Source organism: Thermothielavioides terrestris, chromosome 5 (genome assembly GCF_000226115.1).
Source record: "Thermothielavioides terrestris NRRL 8126 chromosome 5, complete sequence".
Lineage (NCBI taxonomy): Eukaryota > Fungi > Ascomycota > Sordariomycetes > Sordariales > Chaetomiaceae > Thermothielavioides > Thermothielavioides terrestris.
Genome location: NC_016461.1, coordinates 2,430,775 through 2,448,350, shown reverse-complemented (window position 1 = coordinate 2,448,350; position 17,576 = coordinate 2,430,775). Strand labels below are relative to the sequence as shown.

General features: G+C 59.0%; 5 protein-coding genes across 5 annotated transcripts; 2 read left to right on the top strand and 3 right to left on the bottom strand.

Annotated features, from left to right (window-relative positions):
• Positions 1-891: 891 nt before the first annotated feature.
• THITE_2156264 (uncharacterized protein) lies at positions 892-2,536 on the top strand (the record flags this gene model as incomplete). The annotated part of the gene is made up of 4 exons (XM_003656763.1): positions 892-1,119; positions 1,181-1,265; positions 1,338-1,612; positions 1,685-2,536. The coding sequence occupies exons 1-4, from the start codon at positions 1,108-1,110 to the stop codon at positions 2,534-2,536; spliced, it is 1,224 nt and encodes a 407-aa protein (XP_003656811.1). The 5' UTR covers positions 892-1,107.
• Positions 2,537-2,842: 306 nt separating this feature from the next.
• Positions 2,843-8,164, bottom strand: THITE_2121973 (uncharacterized protein). The gene is made up of 4 exons (XM_003656762.1): positions 7,692-8,164; positions 6,937-7,606; positions 5,153-6,880; positions 2,843-5,092 (listed from the first exon to the last, which is right to left on the bottom strand). The coding sequence occupies exons 1-4, from the start codon at positions 7,797-7,799 to the stop codon at positions 3,150-3,152; spliced, it is 4,449 nt and encodes a 1,482-aa protein (XP_003656810.1). The 5' UTR covers positions 7,800-8,164; the 3' UTR covers positions 2,843-3,149.
• Positions 8,165-8,496: 332 nt separating this feature from the next.
• THITE_2121970 (uncharacterized protein) lies at positions 8,497-9,841 on the top strand. Its single transcript, XM_003656761.1, has 3 exons — positions 8,497-8,714; positions 8,807-9,559; positions 9,648-9,841. Exons 1-2 carry the CDS (start codon positions 8,589-8,591, stop codon positions 9,497-9,499), a joined length of 819 nt encoding a protein of 272 aa, XP_003656809.1. The 5' UTR covers positions 8,497-8,588; the 3' UTR covers positions 9,500-9,559; positions 9,648-9,841.
• Positions 9,842-10,416: 575 nt separating this feature from the next.
• Positions 10,417-12,937, bottom strand: THITE_2121969 (uncharacterized protein). Its single transcript, XM_003656760.1, has 3 exons — positions 10,854-12,937; positions 10,664-10,802; positions 10,417-10,604 (listed from the first exon to the last, which is right to left on the bottom strand). The coding sequence occupies exons 1-3, from the start codon at positions 12,790-12,792 to the stop codon at positions 10,502-10,504; spliced, it is 2,181 nt and encodes a 726-aa protein (XP_003656808.1). The 5' UTR covers positions 12,793-12,937; the 3' UTR covers positions 10,417-10,501.
• A 2,615-nt stretch (positions 12,938-15,552) lies between these two features.
• On the bottom strand, positions 15,553-17,316 carry THITE_2121964 (uncharacterized protein). Its single transcript, XM_003656759.1, has 4 exons — positions 16,987-17,316; positions 16,743-16,923; positions 15,910-16,672; positions 15,553-15,826 (listed from the first exon to the last, which is right to left on the bottom strand). Exons 1-4 carry the CDS (start codon positions 17,177-17,179, stop codon positions 15,653-15,655), a joined length of 1,311 nt encoding a protein of 436 aa, XP_003656807.1. The 5' UTR covers positions 17,180-17,316; the 3' UTR covers positions 15,553-15,652.
• Positions 17,317-17,576: the final 260 nt, after the last annotated feature.

The window sequence follows — 17,576 nt, the reverse complement described above, 5'->3', positions numbered from 1 at the left end:
GTATCGTCTGTATCGTCCGTACAATGAGAAAAAGGAAGGAACGAGAAGCTCGTTCCCCCTTCTCTCGACACCAGCCGCCCTTCAACACGGCTATATCCACCTAGGATGGCCTCCTGGATGGTGTGGCTGACCCCTGCCCCACCATCAAGACGCGTCATCGCCGGCCCACTTGCATGCGGTTCACACTGGAAACAGGCTCTCTGGACAAGTGGCCTTGCCTCCAAGAAACGGCCCCAGCAAGCTGGAAAACTGTGTTGTCACAGAGCTTCACAGTTTCTTTGCGAGAACCCGGCCCGGTCCTTCGCTGAGCTGCGCATAGGAGTGTGACTCCATCGTGGATGCGGGCGCGGATGCGGATGCGGAGCCGGGGGCTGTCCCTTCGACACGGGGCTTGGCCCGGCTTCGCAGGCGAACCCGCTGCCTATTTTAGCAGGCGATTCGGAAGCCAAGCCCGGAACCATCACCGCTTGGCCGGGCGCCAGACTCCATCCACCCACCGTGCTGTCCTATCGGCCATTCCGTGACTGTTCCTCAGGTCGCATAGAAATCTGGGATTTGCAGGCGTCAACTGCAAATGGTATTTAGGTAATTAAGGTGCAAGTAGTTACCTGATTTTATGTCCTTGCCGCCAGCATGCGCAAGCTGAGCGCCCCTTTGATCGCAAACAACCCTAACCCTGCGTATCCTAAGAATGGCAGCCTGGGGGTCTGTCGGGCGCTAGGTAATCATACCTAAAGTTAAGCCCCTGCATGGATTCCCAGCTCGCTTCAGCCCTTCCGCGTTAACTGCTCGGGACAGGACACCTACTCTCCGTGGTCGCCAAGCCCGCCCCATTCGTCACGACCAAAGAATCAACGCGCAACTCGCCTGTCCTACCATCGCAAACCAACCGCCAAACCACGCCCTTTGGCCCACGGCGCGTGACGGCGACATCTGCAGCCGAACACTGCGCCAAAGATCGTCGTCTCAGTGTGCGCCCTGATGCCCCTGCGGCCGTCGGCGCGAGTGAGGCAATCATAACCCGCGGTCGACAACACGATCCGTTCTCCCAACTCTCCGCACATCGCAGGCATTAGGCATTGGGCTCAAATGCCCGTATAGTGCAAGATGGCGTGGACGGTGAGCCGGGCACTGCCCCCACCCCCAGGTTCAGCGGATGCGCGACTGACAACCGCGCCAGTTCTTCAGGATAGCAGCCGATCTGTCCCACATCACAGCGAAATGCATCCTCATATTCTCCATCCACCGAAACAAGAGCTCTGAGGGTTCGTCTTCCGGACCTAACTCGCCTTCTCCCTAGACTAATATGCGGTTGCTGACGGTCGACGGTGCCACAGGGGTCTCCCTCCTCACACAGCTCTTCTACGCCCTCGTCTTCGCTACCCGCTACACAGACCTCTTCAGAGAGTCGTACGCCTGGAACTACTTCTTCAAGGTGTTCTACCTGCTCTCGTCCTTCTACACCATCGCGATCATGCGCTTCGTCTACCCGCGCACGCGCGAGCGCGAGGTGGCCTGGAAGCTGAGCGCACTGATCCTGCTCTGCAGCCTGGTCCTGTCCCCCTTCGTGATGCTCATCTTCGAGCCATCCAGCTGGTGGGGTTTCCAGGAGGTGCGTACCCCCGGCGCACCCTTTTTGCGCCCTTCTTCCTCATCGCGTCGTCTCTAACGCCCGCGCGCGCAGTTCCTCTGGGTCTTCTCCCAGGTGCTCGAGTCGGTCTGCGTTCTCCCCCAGCTTCTCCTCCTGCGCCAGACCACCATCCCGACCGTCATCACCTCCTTCTACATCGTCTTCCTCGGCTCCTACCGCGGCCTCTACCTGCTGAACTGGTTGCTTAAGGAGCTCGACACCAACATGAAGCCGCCCAACCCGGTCTCCATCATCTTCGGCATCATCCAGACCGCCCTCTACCTCGACTTCGCCTGGGTCTACTGGTCGCGCCAGCGCGTGAAGCTGCGCAACGGCGGCATCGTCGACGCCGACGACCTCTCGCGCGGCTGGCTGCTGCGCCGCATCTTCGGCAACAAGCAGTTCGCGGCGCACGACATCGACGGCAACGAGACCGACGACGACGAGGAGAGCGCGCTGCACGGCAGCCACGGCAACAACCGCCACTACAACCACCACACCCAGACCAGCGGCCGCGGCGGCGTCCGCCCCAAGTGGGGCTCGCGCGGCATCTCCATCAGCGCCGACGAGGGCGTGCTCGAGCGCGAGGCCGCGCGCACGTCTCTCGACGACGACCTGCACCGCGGCGGCGGTGGCGGTGGCGTGGCGGACGACGGTGTTCTGGACCCGGACGCCAAGATGCGCGACCCGGACGAGCTTGCGCGCGCGCTGCAGGACGACGAGGACGACGACGAAGCTGGAGCCGGAGCGGGAGCTGGAGCTGCCTCGTCATCATCCTCGGCCTCGGCAGCGGCGGGTCAGCAACAGAACAAGCTGAAGGAGAAGGAGAAGCAGACGCATATGCATACGGACGCGCGGGGGCATCCCAGCGGCGTGCGGAATGGCGATGAGTGGGATGATGACTGAGGGGGGGAAGTTGTCGTTGTTTTCTTCGCGGTTTAGATGGGGGAAGCGACACCGCGCCACGCGGTGGTGGAACAGGTGAAAGGGGTGCATGGGCATGGAATCTGCGTCGCTGGTTATGGGTGGATTTGTTCTATGTGGTGTATATGTATGCATTGCGAAGACTTTGCTTTGCTCCATGGCATTACGGGGCCGGTGGAAGGGATGTTTTCGGATGGGCGGTGTCTTCGGTGTTACGGGATTTCGTGATGGACGGGTTTCGCGCAGAATGAGGAATCAACTTGAATCATCGTTATCTGGCAGCAGTACGCACTGGGCTTGGTCTACGGATGTACTCAAGCATCCGAACGAAAACTCGCAGTGCTAGACCAAGGTTGTCCGTCGACCTGTGATTATCATGCAGCACCAGCATCGCGGTGAGCGGGAACTGAATTAAGGACGAATGCCATTAAGCCCGAGATAATACAGGGTTATCCATCTCCAATCCAGTCTTGCCAACTCAACGTGCACCAGTTCCTGCCACGCCCTTCCCTCCTGTCTGTCTGCCTGACCGTCTCCGTTGCTTATTCCCCTCATCTCCGCCAGGGGGGAGAAAAGCCCCTGGATTCACACCCTCTCAATCATCGTCCCGCAACCGCGAGACATTCGGCCCGGCCTTTGCCAAGCTCGCCCTCAACATGCCCAGCACCGCTTTCCGCCTCGCTTCTCTCGCCCTGAGCTCCCTCTTCTCCTCCTCGCTATACATGCTCACTTTCTTCCTCGGCGACGGCGTGCCGCCGCCGCTCCGCCCCGCATACGACGCTCCGGAGCTGGCCAACGACTCTCTCAACGCACCACCACCGCTGCCGCTCCCCCGCTCAGGCGATATGAGCGCCGACCTCCGATGCTGGGGGGTGACAAAGGGCGATGCCTCGCGACTCCGCGACGCGCCGCCGCCGCCAGGCGTGTTGGGCGGGCCGGCTGAGCCCAGACGCAGCCTACGCATCTGGGCCTCGAGCACGTCGATGTCCCCGCTGCGCTTCTCGGCCATGGTGGTCATCTTGTTGATGGTGCGGATGATGGCATCGACGGTCGGGGCGGGGGTCTTGCCGGCGGCGGCGCCGGCCGAGGCGAGCCGGGCTTTGAGCAGCGTGAGGGCCTCCTCGGTTTCGGCGAGGAGCTTGGAGAAGGCGGCGTAGGAGCGGCGGAGCTCGTTCTGCTGCGTTGCCTGCTCGGCGCTGAGGGGTAGGGATTTGGCGGCGGAGCGCTGGGCCGGGTCGACGTGTGACGCGATTGTCTTGCGGATGTCTTCCTCCTTTGCGCGGAGTTTGGCGAGGTCTTTGGCCAGGCTCTTGATGGAAGCCTCGGCGGCCTCGACATCTTGGATACGGCCCTTTTGTAGGCTCTGCGCTAGCTCGCCCTCTACTACGGCCCCAAGCTCCCTGGCCTCGATCAGCACCCAGTCGTCTGCGTTCTCGAGGTCCTCTTTGTGCCGACCACCCTCCTTGAACTGTGTCTCATGGCCAAGGATGAAGGACTGCAGCGACCGCGAGTTGAGACCCAGCCTGTCAATCATGCGGTTGACGTCTCGCCAGAGGGTCTCGCACGCGCTCGGCACTTCTTGACCAGCTGTCCGCAGCATCTCTAGCTTCGAATCGACAGCAAGAAACTCGTGCATCTGCAAGGTCGGCTCGAGTTCCGACTGCAGAATCTGCTGGATTCCTTCATCTTCTGGGTCAACCAGCACGTGTTCTTCCGCCCGTATCTTCTCGGCGAGCTTGCGCTGCGCCTGCACGTTCGGGTCCACAGGAGGCCGCTGGCCGGTACTAAATTTCAGCGACGAGGGCACAGGCGCCGCCTTCCTGCCCAGAAGTTGCGATGCCACTCCGGGAGCACTGAAAGACCGCGTTGTCTCTTTAGGCCTGAGGAAGCCGTTTCGCGGAGCGCCACGGACTGGGCTAGGCGAACGAGGGCTCTGCGGGACGGGCACCGCCTTCGGAAACAAGGGAGGCGCATTTCTCGAGATTTCACCGAATAATGGCCGCGACTGTTCTGCCTCGGTGCGAGAGATGGTGGAGAATGTGCTCCCTCCCATGCCGCCAAACGAGCTCTGGGGCGTGACGCCGGGGGTTTGACCGCCGAAGCCAATTGTCGGGCTGAGGTCCTTGGCAACGTCGACACCGCTCCCTTCGCTGCCAACTTCCGACTCGTATTCACCCTCCTCACCCTCCTCAGCCTCCTCACCCTCTTCTTCCTCTTCTTCCTCCCCCTCCGAGACCTCTTCCTCAGACAGGCCCTCCTCCCCAGCACTGTCAGGCACAGCAGGTAGAGTGGCTGCTGGCTTCGATGGCGGCTTTGCGAGGAAGTCCGGAGGCAGGGGCGCTTCTTCGGCAACCAGGGCCCTCGTCTCCTTTGCTTCAGGTTTGGGTGTAGTTGAAACGGGCTCCGGAGGCAACGGCGCAGCTTCTGGTGCCGGTTCCTGGGATTTCTTCAGCGCCGCTGGCTCCTCCTTCTTCGAAGGCTTGCTCAGAAAATCCGGCGGCAGTGGAGCTTCCTCTCCTTTGACGACCGGCTTGGAATCTACTGTTGGTGAGTATTCCGAACCTGAAGACGAGGAACTCAAATGGTAAACCGCCTTACTTGTGGTATCAGGCGGGAGAGGAGCTTCGGAAACCTTGGAGAGATCCGCCTTGGCCTCGGTTTCTTGCTTAACCTTCGGGGTACCAAAGATCGAGGTCGCCGGCTTGGACCCGAATAGCCCGGTTGTAGCAGGCTTTGCGGCCCCGAAGATACTGGAGACGCCTCCGGCAGCAGGTTTGGAACCGAATAAATTGGTGCCCCCAGAGGGGGCTACGCTCTTGAAGTCGAACTTCTGAGGAGCTGGTGTGGTCGTCGGAGTCGTCGACTCTTGGTTGAAGATCGACTTGGGCGCCGCCTGCACCGGAGGTGGGGTGGTGCTCACCATGTCCTCGTCTTTGGATGGAGGAGCGACTGGCTGCTTGGACGCTTCATCCAACAAGCCGCCAAAAGCGCTCCCGAATAAGGGTTTGCCTTTTTCTTCCTTCGGCTTCTCGTTATCGTGCGCCGTAGATGGATCTGCCTTGAACGTCGTACCCAGGACGAAGGGCGAGGATCCCAGCGCGGGCTTGTCCGTTTTCACAGTCGGAGGAGGGAACGCCGTGTCGGTGTCCATGGAGACCTCGGGTGCACTGGATTGTAAGGGACCGCCAGGCTTGGAACCGAATATACTGGTCCCACCAGAAGCACCGCCAAGAGCCGCAAATCCCCCCTTGCTGGCAAAGCTCGCGAACCCACCCGCGGCGGGTGCGGCGGTAGTACCGCTGCCGAAGATCTTCCCAGAGCTCGCCGGAGAGCTGGAAAACCCAGACTGGCCGAACGCCGGCGTCGCAGCAGCAGTAGACCCCGATGCCCACGGAGATACCTTGGCCCCGAGTCCCAATGCCGACGATTGGCCAAAGGCGGGTGCTGCTGGCTTGGCCCCGAAAGCGGATCCGCCAAAAGCTGGAGCCGTTGGGGCGGCCGTCGCTGGTTTGGCACCAAACGGACTAGAACCAAACGCTGGAGCGGTTGCCGGACTTGCGGCTGCCGACCAGGGAGATGCTTTGGCTCCCAGGGTCGACGGCCCCCCGAAAGCGGGCGTGGAAGTGGACGGGGAACCGAATGCAGGGGCTTTGCTAAGAGGCGTTCCGAAAGCCGAAGGAGCGGGCGGAGCCGGTGCTGCCGCCGCGAAGGCCGGGGCCACAGCATCTCCGGAAGCAATTCCGGGGTATGTCGTTCCTGACCGGATGGACTCATTGTAGACGAACCACCATGCAGCCAAGACGCCCTCGTTATTCAGCAGCCACAAACCAGGCAAAGGCCCCGGGGAGTACTCCATCTCGTCAGCGGGGATCGGCTTATATACCTTGTCCTTGCTGGACAAGTCAAGTGCGGCTCCAATCGGGTAAGTCTCGTTCAGATCCTCGCTCATCGGCAGCTGCGCTCGCTTAGAATCGTCGGCCAGTTCCGTGGTTGTGAAGACGTTTGTGATGGCTTCGGCGGGTTTGTCGCTAGCCAAGGGTGTCTTCGACCGCGACAACAAGCCCACGCTCTCGTTCGCGGTGGACGAGACAAAGAGGAGGTCCTGTAGGTTCGGAGGGAAGTCTTTGAGCCGCAGTATCGAGTGATGCGGAACCTTCTCAGACATAAACGGCTCGACCGGGTCAGTGAGTTTCTGAAAGGTAAAGGTGGGCGAGCCGCTAAGGGGCTGTTGCCGCGTAATGATATGGAAAACGGACGGCTCCTGACCGCTCGTCGGGTTGTGGATCGCAAGGAACACGTGGTTCTCGAGCCAGGCAACCGAAGCAACTGCTAGGGTCAGTTCAAGCGATCAACGCAACGCACGCAAATGTGGCGGGACCTACCGTGATAGTCGCCGAGGTTTGGCGGCTTTGGGATATGGCCCTTCTCTACACCGTCTGCCGTCATCTGGTAGATGGACCCATCTGCCATGCCGGCTACCAGCTGCTTGCCCTTTGTGCTCCACGCCGCGCAGCTAACCTGGGTGCGCAGGGCTGGTCCACTGGGGCCTGACACCAGCTTGCGCTCGGCCAAGTTGGCCATGAAGAGGCTGCCATTGTTTGTGACGATGGCACAGAGATTAGCGGATTCGGGCATCGGATTGGGGACTAAAGCCCGGAGAGTCTCGCCGTTCGTGCTCAGCTCGAACGCAGACTGGGTCCCCCCCTGAATGAGTGCTTGCACTTCGTAGACTGCGAGGCCGCCGCCTGTTTCGGCCGACAGGATGAGGTATTGTTCATCGGCGGTGAAGGCGAGCTGCGAGATCCGAATCGGGAGCGGCACCTTGGCCTGGGGGTTGAACGGCCGCACTTCACTGTCGCCATTCTTTTCCCCTTCGAAGGCCTTCCGCACAGACTCTGTCGTGGCGAGGTGGACGGCATCGGGGCCAGCAGCAGCGACAAGGCCTTTGCGGGAGGCGATACTCAGAAGGGATGCTCTGGGCGCAGGCGCGGGCGACCACTTCGAGGTCAGCTGGACTTTAGCGTCGCCAGCGATCGAGAGAAACCCGAGTCCCTGGAAATCGGAAAATGGGGTTGTCAGCGGCAATTGCTCGAGGTCAAGCGTACTAGCAGTAGGAGGGGAGCGAGCGAAGTCCCACCTCTGTTTGAATGACTTCAAGATCCTTGCCTTGCACCAGCCCTCCCACGCCGCCGCCGGCGGTACCGCCCATCAGGGCATTCCCAGCGCCTCCAAAGTTAAATGCCATGGTTGCTGCAAGTGTCGCCTCCTTTAGCGAAAGGCCAAAACCTTTTACAGGTCAGACCACGTCATTGGCGGGCGAGGACTGTATCGTCGGGATCAATTTGCGAGGGCGCGAGTCGGCCGCCCGCCGAGCACGCTCAGAGGGTGCTGGGGCAGCGATGAATCCGAGTGATATAAGTTATCGTATCGTAAGAAATCGTCAATCGCCCGTTTGAATGCCAAAGTAGAGCGAACAAAGTGTCGTAGTGTTTTCCCGTCCTGGGCGAATTCGCTATTCTCTTGGCCAACCTTCACGTTAACAAGTTGAAGTTTCCGGATAGGAAGTTTACGTCGGTTTAACAGTGGAAGCGACGCGACCCACGATTTTTCTGCCTGTCGTTGCCCGTCAGCCCAGCCAGCCTGAAGCATCCCTGTCGTCTTTGGGCTCAACCCGTTTTGGTTAGCCCCCGCCACGTCCGGGGGAGCTTGGGCCCTTCCAGTAACTTCAGCCCACCCTGTGGTTGCAGGCTCCGCTGTGGAGTCAGGCAGCACCCCCTTGGCGCGTCAACGTCGGGTGAAGCTCAAACCGCCTTAGTGTGCGTGCCTGTCGTTCAGTGGGAAGGCAGCTGAGCCTCGTCATCAGCTGGCCTCCGCCGACAACCGATTGACAACCACCACGAAGCTCCAGAATTTTCTCACCACCGAGTCACACTGTCCCGGCGGGAATCCCAGGCGCATTACATTACGACGGCAGAATTAGAACAAGGGAAAAAAGCCATCGACGCCCAGGATAATCAGCCGTTGACCGGACACAATGCCTGGCTTCGACTTCTCCAACTACAACCGCAATGTGGCATTGCACTCTCGGGGCGTGCCACTGCCCAAGGCGACAAGCACAGGAACAACCATTGTCGGGTGCATATACGACGGCGGTGTAGTGGTGCGTTGCCCTCCTCCGTCTACTTTTGCGTCCCCGATCTGAGTGGCCTCCGTGCTAACCGGAACCCAAACTTATCCCCCCACTCTCTCCAGATCGCCGCCGACACACGAGCAACGAGCGGCCCGATCGTCGCCGACAAAAACTGCGAGAAGCTGCACTACATCGCGCCCAACATCTGGTGCGCGGGCGCCGGCACCGCCGCCGACACCGAGTTCACCACCGCCCTGATCAGCTCGCAGCTGGAACTGCACGCGCTGTCGACGGGGCGCAAGCCGCGCGTGGTGACGTGCATGACCATGCTCAAGCAGCACCTGTTCCGGTACCAGGGCTACATCGGCGCGTACCTGGTGGTGGCGGGCGTCGACCCGACGGGCACGCACCTGTTCACGGTGCACGCGCACGGCTCGACCGACAAGCTGCCCTACGTGACCATGGGCTCGGGCTCGCTGGCGGCCATGTCGGTGTTCGAGACCCAGTGGAAGCCGTCGCTGACGCAGGAGGAGGCCGTCAAGCTGTGCGCCGACGCCATCGAGGCCGGCATCTGGAACGACCTGGGGTCCGGCAGCAACGTCGACGTGGCCATCATCACGGCCGACAAGACGACGCTGAAGCGCAACTACATCAAGCCGAACGAGCGGACGCAGAAGACGAAGAGCTATGTCTTCGCGAAGGGAACCACGGCCGTGCTGAGCGAGAAGATCATTCGGAAGGAGGACCTCGGCAAGTTCGTCAGCGTGCACGAGCTGACCGGGGACGACGGTGATAAGATGGAGGTCGATGTCTGAGACGTGTTGACCCGTGTGAGGGTGCAATATGGGAGGCGGCGGGAGTTAACGCAGGATCATGTATGTACAAGTAACGACATCACGAAGCAGCGGGTCTGATAGTCAGCCCAGAAACGTTCGCCTTTGCCGCCAGATCCTGACGGACTAGCCTCTGCATTGTGGTAGATCACGGTCTCAGGCACTGGGCAGACTAGCCACCCTCATAGTGACATCCCTGCAGGGACCACCAGACGACCGTAGATTCCCAGGCGGCCGGCCGTATTATGATGAGGAGAATAACTTGCGCCGGGTTCTATTGCCAATTGCCAGCGACAAGGTGATGATCGCCATTAGACCTATGGAATACACTCAGCAGACCTATGCCATAGTTCTTGCAGCAATGGCACAGAATGGTTTTGAGCACTCAGTTAGGTTTAAGGTACCAAACATTTGCGCTCTTAAACCAGGATGTCCTATGCACATCGAGCCTTAGAGGCGCGAAACGGAACGCCTTGATGCCCTGGCTGGCCAGCATGATACAACCTGAATATACACAGAAAGGAAGTAGAGTCTTGACGTGCAAGCTCTTGTACAACAAAGGAGATCCATCCATCTGATCATCTCAGCCTATATCTCCAGGACAGAAGAAAATTAGATGTGCAAGGAGTTTGGCCCAGAACTTCAAGCGTCGAAGGAATATGTGCTAGCGAATCGAAAAAGAAGAAAAAAAAAGTAATGAATATCGAAGCGGAAGATAAAAACAACGGAAGTGGCCTGCATATGCGCAGGTAACAAGACGGGTAAGTGACCCGTTCCGGGAGGATATGGTATGAAGAAAGAAGCAGAAAGGCCATAGGCCGGCGTTCATCCCTGAACTCAAGGCGCCAGGGACTCACGGCTGTGCAAAGTCGACTCCTAAAATCCGCTTAAAAACCAAAGGGGGTATTGCTGAGATCATGCCAATGCATTGTTGTCGTAATCGTCAAGGCGTTGTGGGCGTAAAAAAAAAGGCGCGATGGGTGCTCATTGATCTCTCTTCCGGCTGAAGATGCTTTTTCGCGACCTCGACTTGGATCGGGTCTGCTTTTCCGAGTCCTTGTTGTCGTCGTACTTGGACTTGTGGATCCTAGAAAGAAACGGTGAGCACCTCAGAGGTGGAGAAGAGGAATAAGGTGTGAAACCTACCAGCTGTTGCCAACCATGCTCATGCCCCTGGCCTCGGCTTCACGGTAGTACTTGGCACTCTTCTTGAGATCCTTCTTGCAGCCGATCCCTTGAGCGTAACAGAAGCCCGCCTCGGCAAGCGCGTCGACATCACCCCACGCTAAACAACGGTTAGTAATAATCAAGAGCAGACGATGAGTTGTCAACTTACATGCGGCAATCTCGAAGCATCGCAATGCGAGTGCCTTGTCTTGCTCAATACCCCACCCGTTCATATGGCTGACCCCGAGCTCATAGATGCTGAGCGCAAATTGGGCTTTGCGCGTCTTGCGGTCTGCGGCATCGACCGGCTTGCCCTCCTTGGCTTGGGACTCGTCGTCTGCGATTTCGAGACTGGCGGATTCTGCGGCCTTCCGGAGCCACTGAACGCCTTCCCGCGGGTTCGGACGCATCCCCCAGCCGTGTCGACAGGCAAGAGCGTACAGTAGCATGCCGGTAGGGTGGCCTTGCTTTGCCGCGTGTCGTAGATGCCAGGTGGATTCTTGCAGAGCGCCGCTCTCGTGCAGAGCGATCGCCTTGCTCACATGTTCCTCCGCGGACAAGTCCGACATGGTAGGCGGAACGGAGTGCATGGACCTGCCCGCTCTGATGGTACTGGCCGAGTCGCTGGTAGCAGTAGACCCAGGCGGCTTTCCAGCTGCAGCGTCGTGTAGGGGGGAAACCAAGCTCCGCCCCCGCTGTTCCTCTTCTGGCCCGCGAGCGCTGTCCGTAGAAGGCCTGCTAGGATTCGGGGAGGGCTGCTGCGCCGGCCGAGTCACTTCCGTGCTCAGCTTACTTCGCTCTTGGGACGGCCGTGCGAAGGCATCAAACGGACGGTTCCCGGAAGAGCTAGAGGGCCGGGTGGGCGGAGAGGGCGGGGGCTGGCCAACCCCAGGAAAACCTTGCGTGTTACTCGTAGGGGACGCGGGTTGATCGAACGAAGGCCGCAGGGACGGGTCATTAAGCATCATGATCGAGGACCTTTGCAAAGGTTTGCCGCGCGGTAAAGTGAATTTAGAGTAGATGTACGAGGGGGCCACTGAGACACCATCCTCGACGGTGGGGTCGCGAGATGCTTCGCTGTTCGTACTGACAGGAGTGCAGGCTGAATCGTCCGCGCCGTTGAAGGAGCCTTGACTGTCGGATGACAGTTGGCGTGTTGGCGGGTCGAAACCCGGAGTACCTGCTCTGCTCAAAGGTCGGGAGAAGTTGAATTGCGGTCGAGGTAGCCCAGAAATATCCGAGGCGACCGAGGGAGATTGTTGATATGAGGGGTAGGCGGGAGATGGCACGCCGCTGCTGGCGGAGAACTTGCGAGAGCTCTGAGAGTGGATCGAGGTACTGAGGCCTCCTTCCTCGTCAGTTGTGTCAAGTGGCGACGACATCAGGCTGGAGGTTCGCTTCGTGAACATAGGCCTGGGAGGCGCAAGTCCTGCAACGTCAAATGGAGGCTGTGCCATCCTCTCCGGCGAGCTGGCTATCGAAGCGCTGGCCACTGATTGTGAGGGGGCACCGTCCTGGGTGGCAGATCTGTCGTCTGTTGGCTTCTCACCGGAACGGCCAGGTTCCATGGGTGATGGCGACCGCTCTCTGCGCGCCCCGACACCGAAGAACCCCTCCTCAGCACCTGTATCGCTCGGTTGCCTTGCCTTGAAGGTGTCGAAATTGGTCTTCGGTACTGCAGGCACTGGAATGGACTCGTCGGGCGTAGGCGGAATTTGACTCAAACGTGGGTGCATGGACTTCGGGCGATTACTGAGGTCGTTCTCCATCTCGGTCTTCAAGCCAAGACCCACGTTGTGATGCGCCACATGGTCGTCGTCGGACACCGAGTCCTGCGAAAGGGAGCGGAAGTAGTCTGACCGGCCCTGAACGATCAGGGGGCTTTCGACGGTCAACGGCGGCAATCGACTCATGCGTCGGCCCATCTTCGCGCTGTCCTCCAGCTGCTTCGCGAGCAGCCGACTCTGTAGTGCAAACGCATCGAGAGGTGAAAGTTCGGGGGGTGCTTCGCCGGCAACATGGAGGCGGGGAGACCGCAGGGGCCGCGAAACGGGAGCTTGCGACTTTGACTTTAGGTCAAGGAAATCTGGTTTTTTTTGGTCTGACATGGTGATGTTTTGTGGTTTTGCACAGAGCGACAATGTCAATAGTCACTAGGTAATGAGCGAAAACCCGTGATCGCTGTGTTTTCGAGAACGGCGCCAAGGGGTTCCCGGCGGAGGACCCCAACGTTAGTGGGAAGACGTCAGGGCAGCTGTGGCGGCAACAGCGTCAACGAGAGGAGGAGATGAACTGGCGACCGCGCACAAACGAGGAGGTCAACTCGCGCTCCAGCTGGCGACGTGGATGGTGGTGCGCACGCCAACCACGCGGATGAACCGAGCGAGGCGGGCCTGTCTTTGGCAAACCAATGCTGGTTCGACTCGTCGATAGGGAAATAGGCAGCGCGAGACGTTTGCAGGTAAATTGCTCCAACGTCGGATACCTAGATTGCCTTCGAAACGCTGTCGGACCAACCAAGCTGTTGACGGCGAGAGCGACTGGTTTCAAGTTCAAAGTCGGTTTGCTGAGAACGGTTCAAAATAGCCTGCTTTTAGCGACTGCAGGGCGAAAAAAAACGACGCACGACAGAGGGACATAAGCGAGCGGATTTGACGGTCAATGAACGAGCGCGAGCATCAAGAGTGACGCAACCGATGGCAGCGCCGCATGAGAAAATGCAGAGAGGCACACGATGCAGAGGGTCAGATGCCAGGACGAGACGAGAGCCTGGGATTCTGGCGGAGCGTCATGTTCGTTAGGCCGAGGGGGAAGGGGGAAACAGGGGAAGCAGCCGGCGAACGGGGAAGTGGATCAGTGCGCTAGGGGCCGGGACACAGGGGGTTGCAGCCCACATGAAATGGTCGCCTCTTGCCCAAAGAGGAAAGGCCTGTGCTGGTCGTGTTCCAAAAATGCTTGACACTAATGCTGAAATGGCTTGTCACCCCATGCTGTTCCTGGCGGTAATGGGGTGCAACGGACCTTGCGAACTCCCCTTTTCCAGAACGTTTCTTCGTGTAAGGATATTACATTTACTGTGTGAATGTTACCGCTCCTCCATAGAACAAGACCGGCCTGGGCCGCCTCTGGTTCGGCACCCACCGCTCGCAAACGTTGTTCTGCCATGTCGACCCAACATGCCCAATATCATGGACAGAAAGTACACTATTCCATTCTCTTACGATGCCTCCATGTGGCCTGTCTGCGTTGGCTGCAAGCCTCCGGCCAGTTGCGGCTGGGCTGAGCCACCTAACGCTCACGCACCACAACGTCATCAACGGTTTGGCCGTGCTCAGGCCTGTGCTGTTGAAACCTAAGGGCCGGCCCTGCGTTTGAGCCTCGGTCTGTCCGCCGGGACACTTGTGGTGGGACATGTTCTCACTGAACATGAGAGCAGCAGTGAAAGGACGTGCGTGCGTCTCCAACTTCCTGCCCTAAAAAAAAAAAAAAAAAAAAAAAAAAAAAAAAAAAAAAAAAAAAAAAAAAGCCCAGAAATGATGTGTGGTGCAGAAGCACACAAGCATACTGACTGGTCCAGAGCGATTCTGTGGTCGACATGCCACATGCTACGCGGCCGGTCCAGCATGGAAAGCTTTCGCTGAGCGGTCATTCAGGGCCCAATCATTTGACCATCCTTTGCCTTGCAAAAGGACGCGCTGCGCCCTCGTCATTGAGAGAAAACGCCTTCGCCTTCAAAAAAGCAGTATTGGGAGCTGAAGACGGCAGATCGTCCGAGCATCGTCCCGCTGCGGCGTGCTGAGCCGCGTGGCCCGGCCCTCATGCAAATTACCGTGTCCAGATTTAAATCAGCGCTCAGCCAATAACTAGTTAACGTTAGAGACAGACTATTGCACTGTGCCGAGGAAACCTCTTTGCCTGGGCTTCAGCTCTCATAGCAAGCACAAAGCAAGTCCGGGAAACTCCTGATGACGGGCGCCAGCTCATGTACATACCCCTGGCCTTGCTCTGAGTGTCGAGGGTTAAGACAGTCACGGCACGAATCAGAAACGACACAGACCACAACAGGGTTCTCCGCAATCACTTCACCGTAAACCCGGGCCGCATAAGCAGGTCATTTGGTGGCGTGAAGTAAAATTAACGTTAACTACCGCTTCAGCCAATCAATCGTCTGCGCAAAGTCAACCTTAAGTTGGAGATGGACCCCGAAAATTTCGAACAGCGCGAGGACCTTGTTCCTTCGCTGGGGTGGACGTCATCGGTCAGATGGCGAGGGTTCTTCTGAATGACAGCTGGACACCTATGCCAGCGTTCCGTCGCTTCTCGCGGCCCGCGCTGTAGACGAATGCAAGTGTCCTGTAAGAGGCACGGAGTATGAGCCGATGTTAGCTTGCATTACCTTACTGTGTATGTCTGTCCGGAATCGTGGGAACTTAGAGGTCAGTCTATCCTGATGTGGGGGGATTGTTTACCTCCATTGTATGTCTTGGACTGTACAGAGGCCACACTCACCTTCCAGGCGACAATGGGCGCCTGATAAGATGACTTGGTTGTTACCGAGACGACTGGGCTTTCCTAAGCTCAACCAGGTGGTCGTTTACCATTCTAGGCTTCCGCAGCATACAGCATCTGGAAGAGCACCAAAGCAAGCGCTCAGGCGACCAGGTCGTGTATCACCAAACGCACAGAAATTGCGTTGCGGACAGAGTTTAGGTATAATCAGCCTGATCCTTGCAAGAGCAGAGCTGTGTAAAGGAGGTAAAAAAAAATGACAGACTTCTTTTTCTCCGTGCCTAACCCAGTAACTCCCCTCCCATGCTTCTAAAACGGTGTGCAGCAACTACCTACCTAGGTACCTAGCCAAAAAGCTCCAAAACCGCCAGTAAACAACAACAAGCACAACAGCTGCAAGATCATCATAAACCAATAGTCTTGTATAGATATACATTCCCCCTTCGCCCTTGGTCCGCCTCAGAGATCCTTCGACCGCAGCTTCTTGAGACGAACCGTGCCCTCGAACAGCGCCCGGTCGACAGCGGCCGCGACTGTCAGGGTGCCTCCGACGATAGCACACAGGCCAGCGATGAACCCAAGGAACGTTTTCGACCGCTCCTCCCTGTTGATGACCTTCATCGGCGAGATGTCCTGGATATACCAAGTCAGTCACCATGTCCATTCAACGGGGGCGGGGGAAGGGAGCGGGAGGAAGAGAAACGAGTCCAACGCACATAAGAGAAGAAGACGCCCGGGATGCCGCCCTTGGCGTGCAGGCGCTCCCGGTGGCCCTCGGCGGCGTCGTCGCCGCCGGCCAGGCTCCGCTTGTGGCTGGTGACCGAGTACTGGTGCGTCTCGACGCTGCCGTCGGCCGAGGTGCCGAAGGAGCCGAGCTCGGCCTGGTGCTCCTCGCGGAAGCCGGCCCACGTCTTCTCCCAGCCGAGCGGCAGGTACGAGGTCGGGACGATCTTGATGAAGTACATGTAGTTGAAGTTGACGTCGTCCGTCTCCTGGCTGGTGCCGTCGAGCGGGTTGAGGTGGTGGTTCGTCCAGGGCAGGTGCTTGGTGCCGAGCTTCTTGTGCAGGCTGTCGGGCAGCTGCGGGCCGAAGCGCAGGTGGTGGATGATGTGGGTGAAGGTGTGCTTGGTCGGCGTGTCCCAGTAGTTCTTGAGGTCGTGCACGTGCACGTTGCCGTTGCTGAAGCTGCGGCCGGGCGCGATGTGGAAGTTGCCCACCACCTTGTTCACGCGCAGCCCGCCCTCGATGCGGCAGCCCTCGCGCCGCTGCTCGTCCAACCTCTCGCCGTAGTGCTCGCGCTCGCACTGCTCGATCCCGTCGCCCCTGCCGAAGGCCCAGGCCTGCTGCGCGTACGCCTCCTTGACCTCGTCGCACGTGTTGCAGCAGCCGGGCTTCTTCGCGGTAGTCGGCGGCTTCGCGCCGTAGCAGGGGCCGCAGTACGAGGGGTCGAGGTGGATGGCGGCCTCGTCCGCCGCGTGTCTTAGCCGTGTGTTAGCGTCCGGGACGTCGAGTCGAGTTAGATGCGTGACAAGGGCGATCATCAGCTTACAGCGCCAGCGCCTTTGAGTCAATGTCACCCCCGCCCTCGCTCAGCGGCCGTAGCCTCGTCTTCGTCACGCCATGCTGAACGCCGTGTTGCTGCTCCCCTGAGACATCCATGACATCGAGGGTGAGCAGCTCGCAAGGGACCCGAGGGAACGTGATGTTGAGGTGGATCTCCATCCGCTCGCCTGTCGCCCCGCACCAAAGTCAGCAGCGTCCAAGGCGACTGGCAAGCTCGCGAACCGCCATACCTCTGCCCTTGTCCACGATCAGCTCCGGGTGCACGACCACCCGCCGATAGTCCGCCCATTCACCCCAGGCGAGGAACAACACGACGATGATCGACACGATCGTGATGATGCCTCCTGACGTTGTCCTAATCCGCGCATCCTCGACCGTCTTTGTAAAGGCGTCCAGCCTCGTAAACCTCGACTTCGGCGGCATCGTGAGTGTTGCGCTACCGAAGCGCTACCGCTCGCTGGAGACCACGCTCAAAGGTTCCACGCTGCGGGGGTCGTCGCCGGGAAAATCAAGGAAAAGGCAGGCTGTAAGTCAGCCAAGGGCTAAACGACCAGAAGAAAGCAAAGACCAGTAAAGAGCGGCTTCAATTGGGCATCGCACCGAATCCGAGGCCATCAACAAACGAGCCCGAGTTTCGTCTTCCTCTCGACTTCCCCACAATCCACGCGACGATCAACTCAGCTCCGTCAGCCAAAAAGTTAAGGCCACCTTACACTACACACAGTTCGCAGCCGAAGCCCACAGCTGCAGCTTGCTGGTGCGTCAGCACACTTGTGATTGGCCCAATACGAACTTGATGGGCTTGGCGCCGGATCCGCTG

Bases quoted from the DNA above. Each gene is read 5' to 3' on its own strand.
- THITE_2121973 (XM_003656762.1), bottom strand. From the start codon at position 7,799: ATGGCATTTAACTTTGGAGGCGCTGGGAATGCCCTGATGGGCGGTACC. The intron at 6,881-6,936 runs GTAGGTCCCGCC...TGACCCTAGCAG, and splicing joins AAACCTCGGCGACTATCACG to TTGCTTCGGTTGCCTGGCTC. The intron at 5,093-5,152 runs GTAAGGCGGTTT...CACCAACAGTAG, and splicing joins TCTCCCGCCTGATACCACAA to ATTCCAAGCCGGTCGTCAAA.
- THITE_2121970 (XM_003656761.1), top strand. From the start codon at position 8,589: ATGCCTGGCTTCGACTTCTCCAACTACAACCGCAATGTGGCATTGCAC. The intron at 8,715-8,806 runs GTGCGTTGCCCT...CACTCTCTCCAG, and splicing joins TATACGACGGCGGTGTAGTG to ATCGCCGCCGACACACGAGC.
- THITE_2121969 (XM_003656760.1), bottom strand. From the start codon at position 12,792: ATGTCAGACCAAAAAAAACCAGATTTCCTTGACCTAAAGTCAAAGTCG. The intron at 10,803-10,853 runs GTAAGTTGACAA...ACCGTTGTTTAG, and splicing joins ATGCTTCGAGATTGCCGCAT to CGTGGGGTGATGTCGACGCG. The intron at 10,605-10,663 runs GTAGGTTTCACA...GTTTCTTTCTAG, and splicing joins AGCATGGTTGGCAACAGCTG to GATCCACAAGTCCAAGTACG.
- THITE_2121964 (XM_003656759.1), bottom strand. From the start codon at position 17,179: ATGCCGCCGAAGTCGAGGTTTACGAGGCTGGACGCCTTTACAAAGACG. The intron at 16,673-16,742 runs GTAAGCTGATGA...CACACGGCTAAG, and splicing joins GACTCAAAGGCGCTGGCGCT to ACACGCGGCGGACGAGGCCG. The intron at 15,827-15,909 runs GTGCGTTGGACT...TGGTATATCCAG, and splicing joins CGGGCGTCTTCTTCTCTTAT to GACATCTCGCCGATGAAGGT.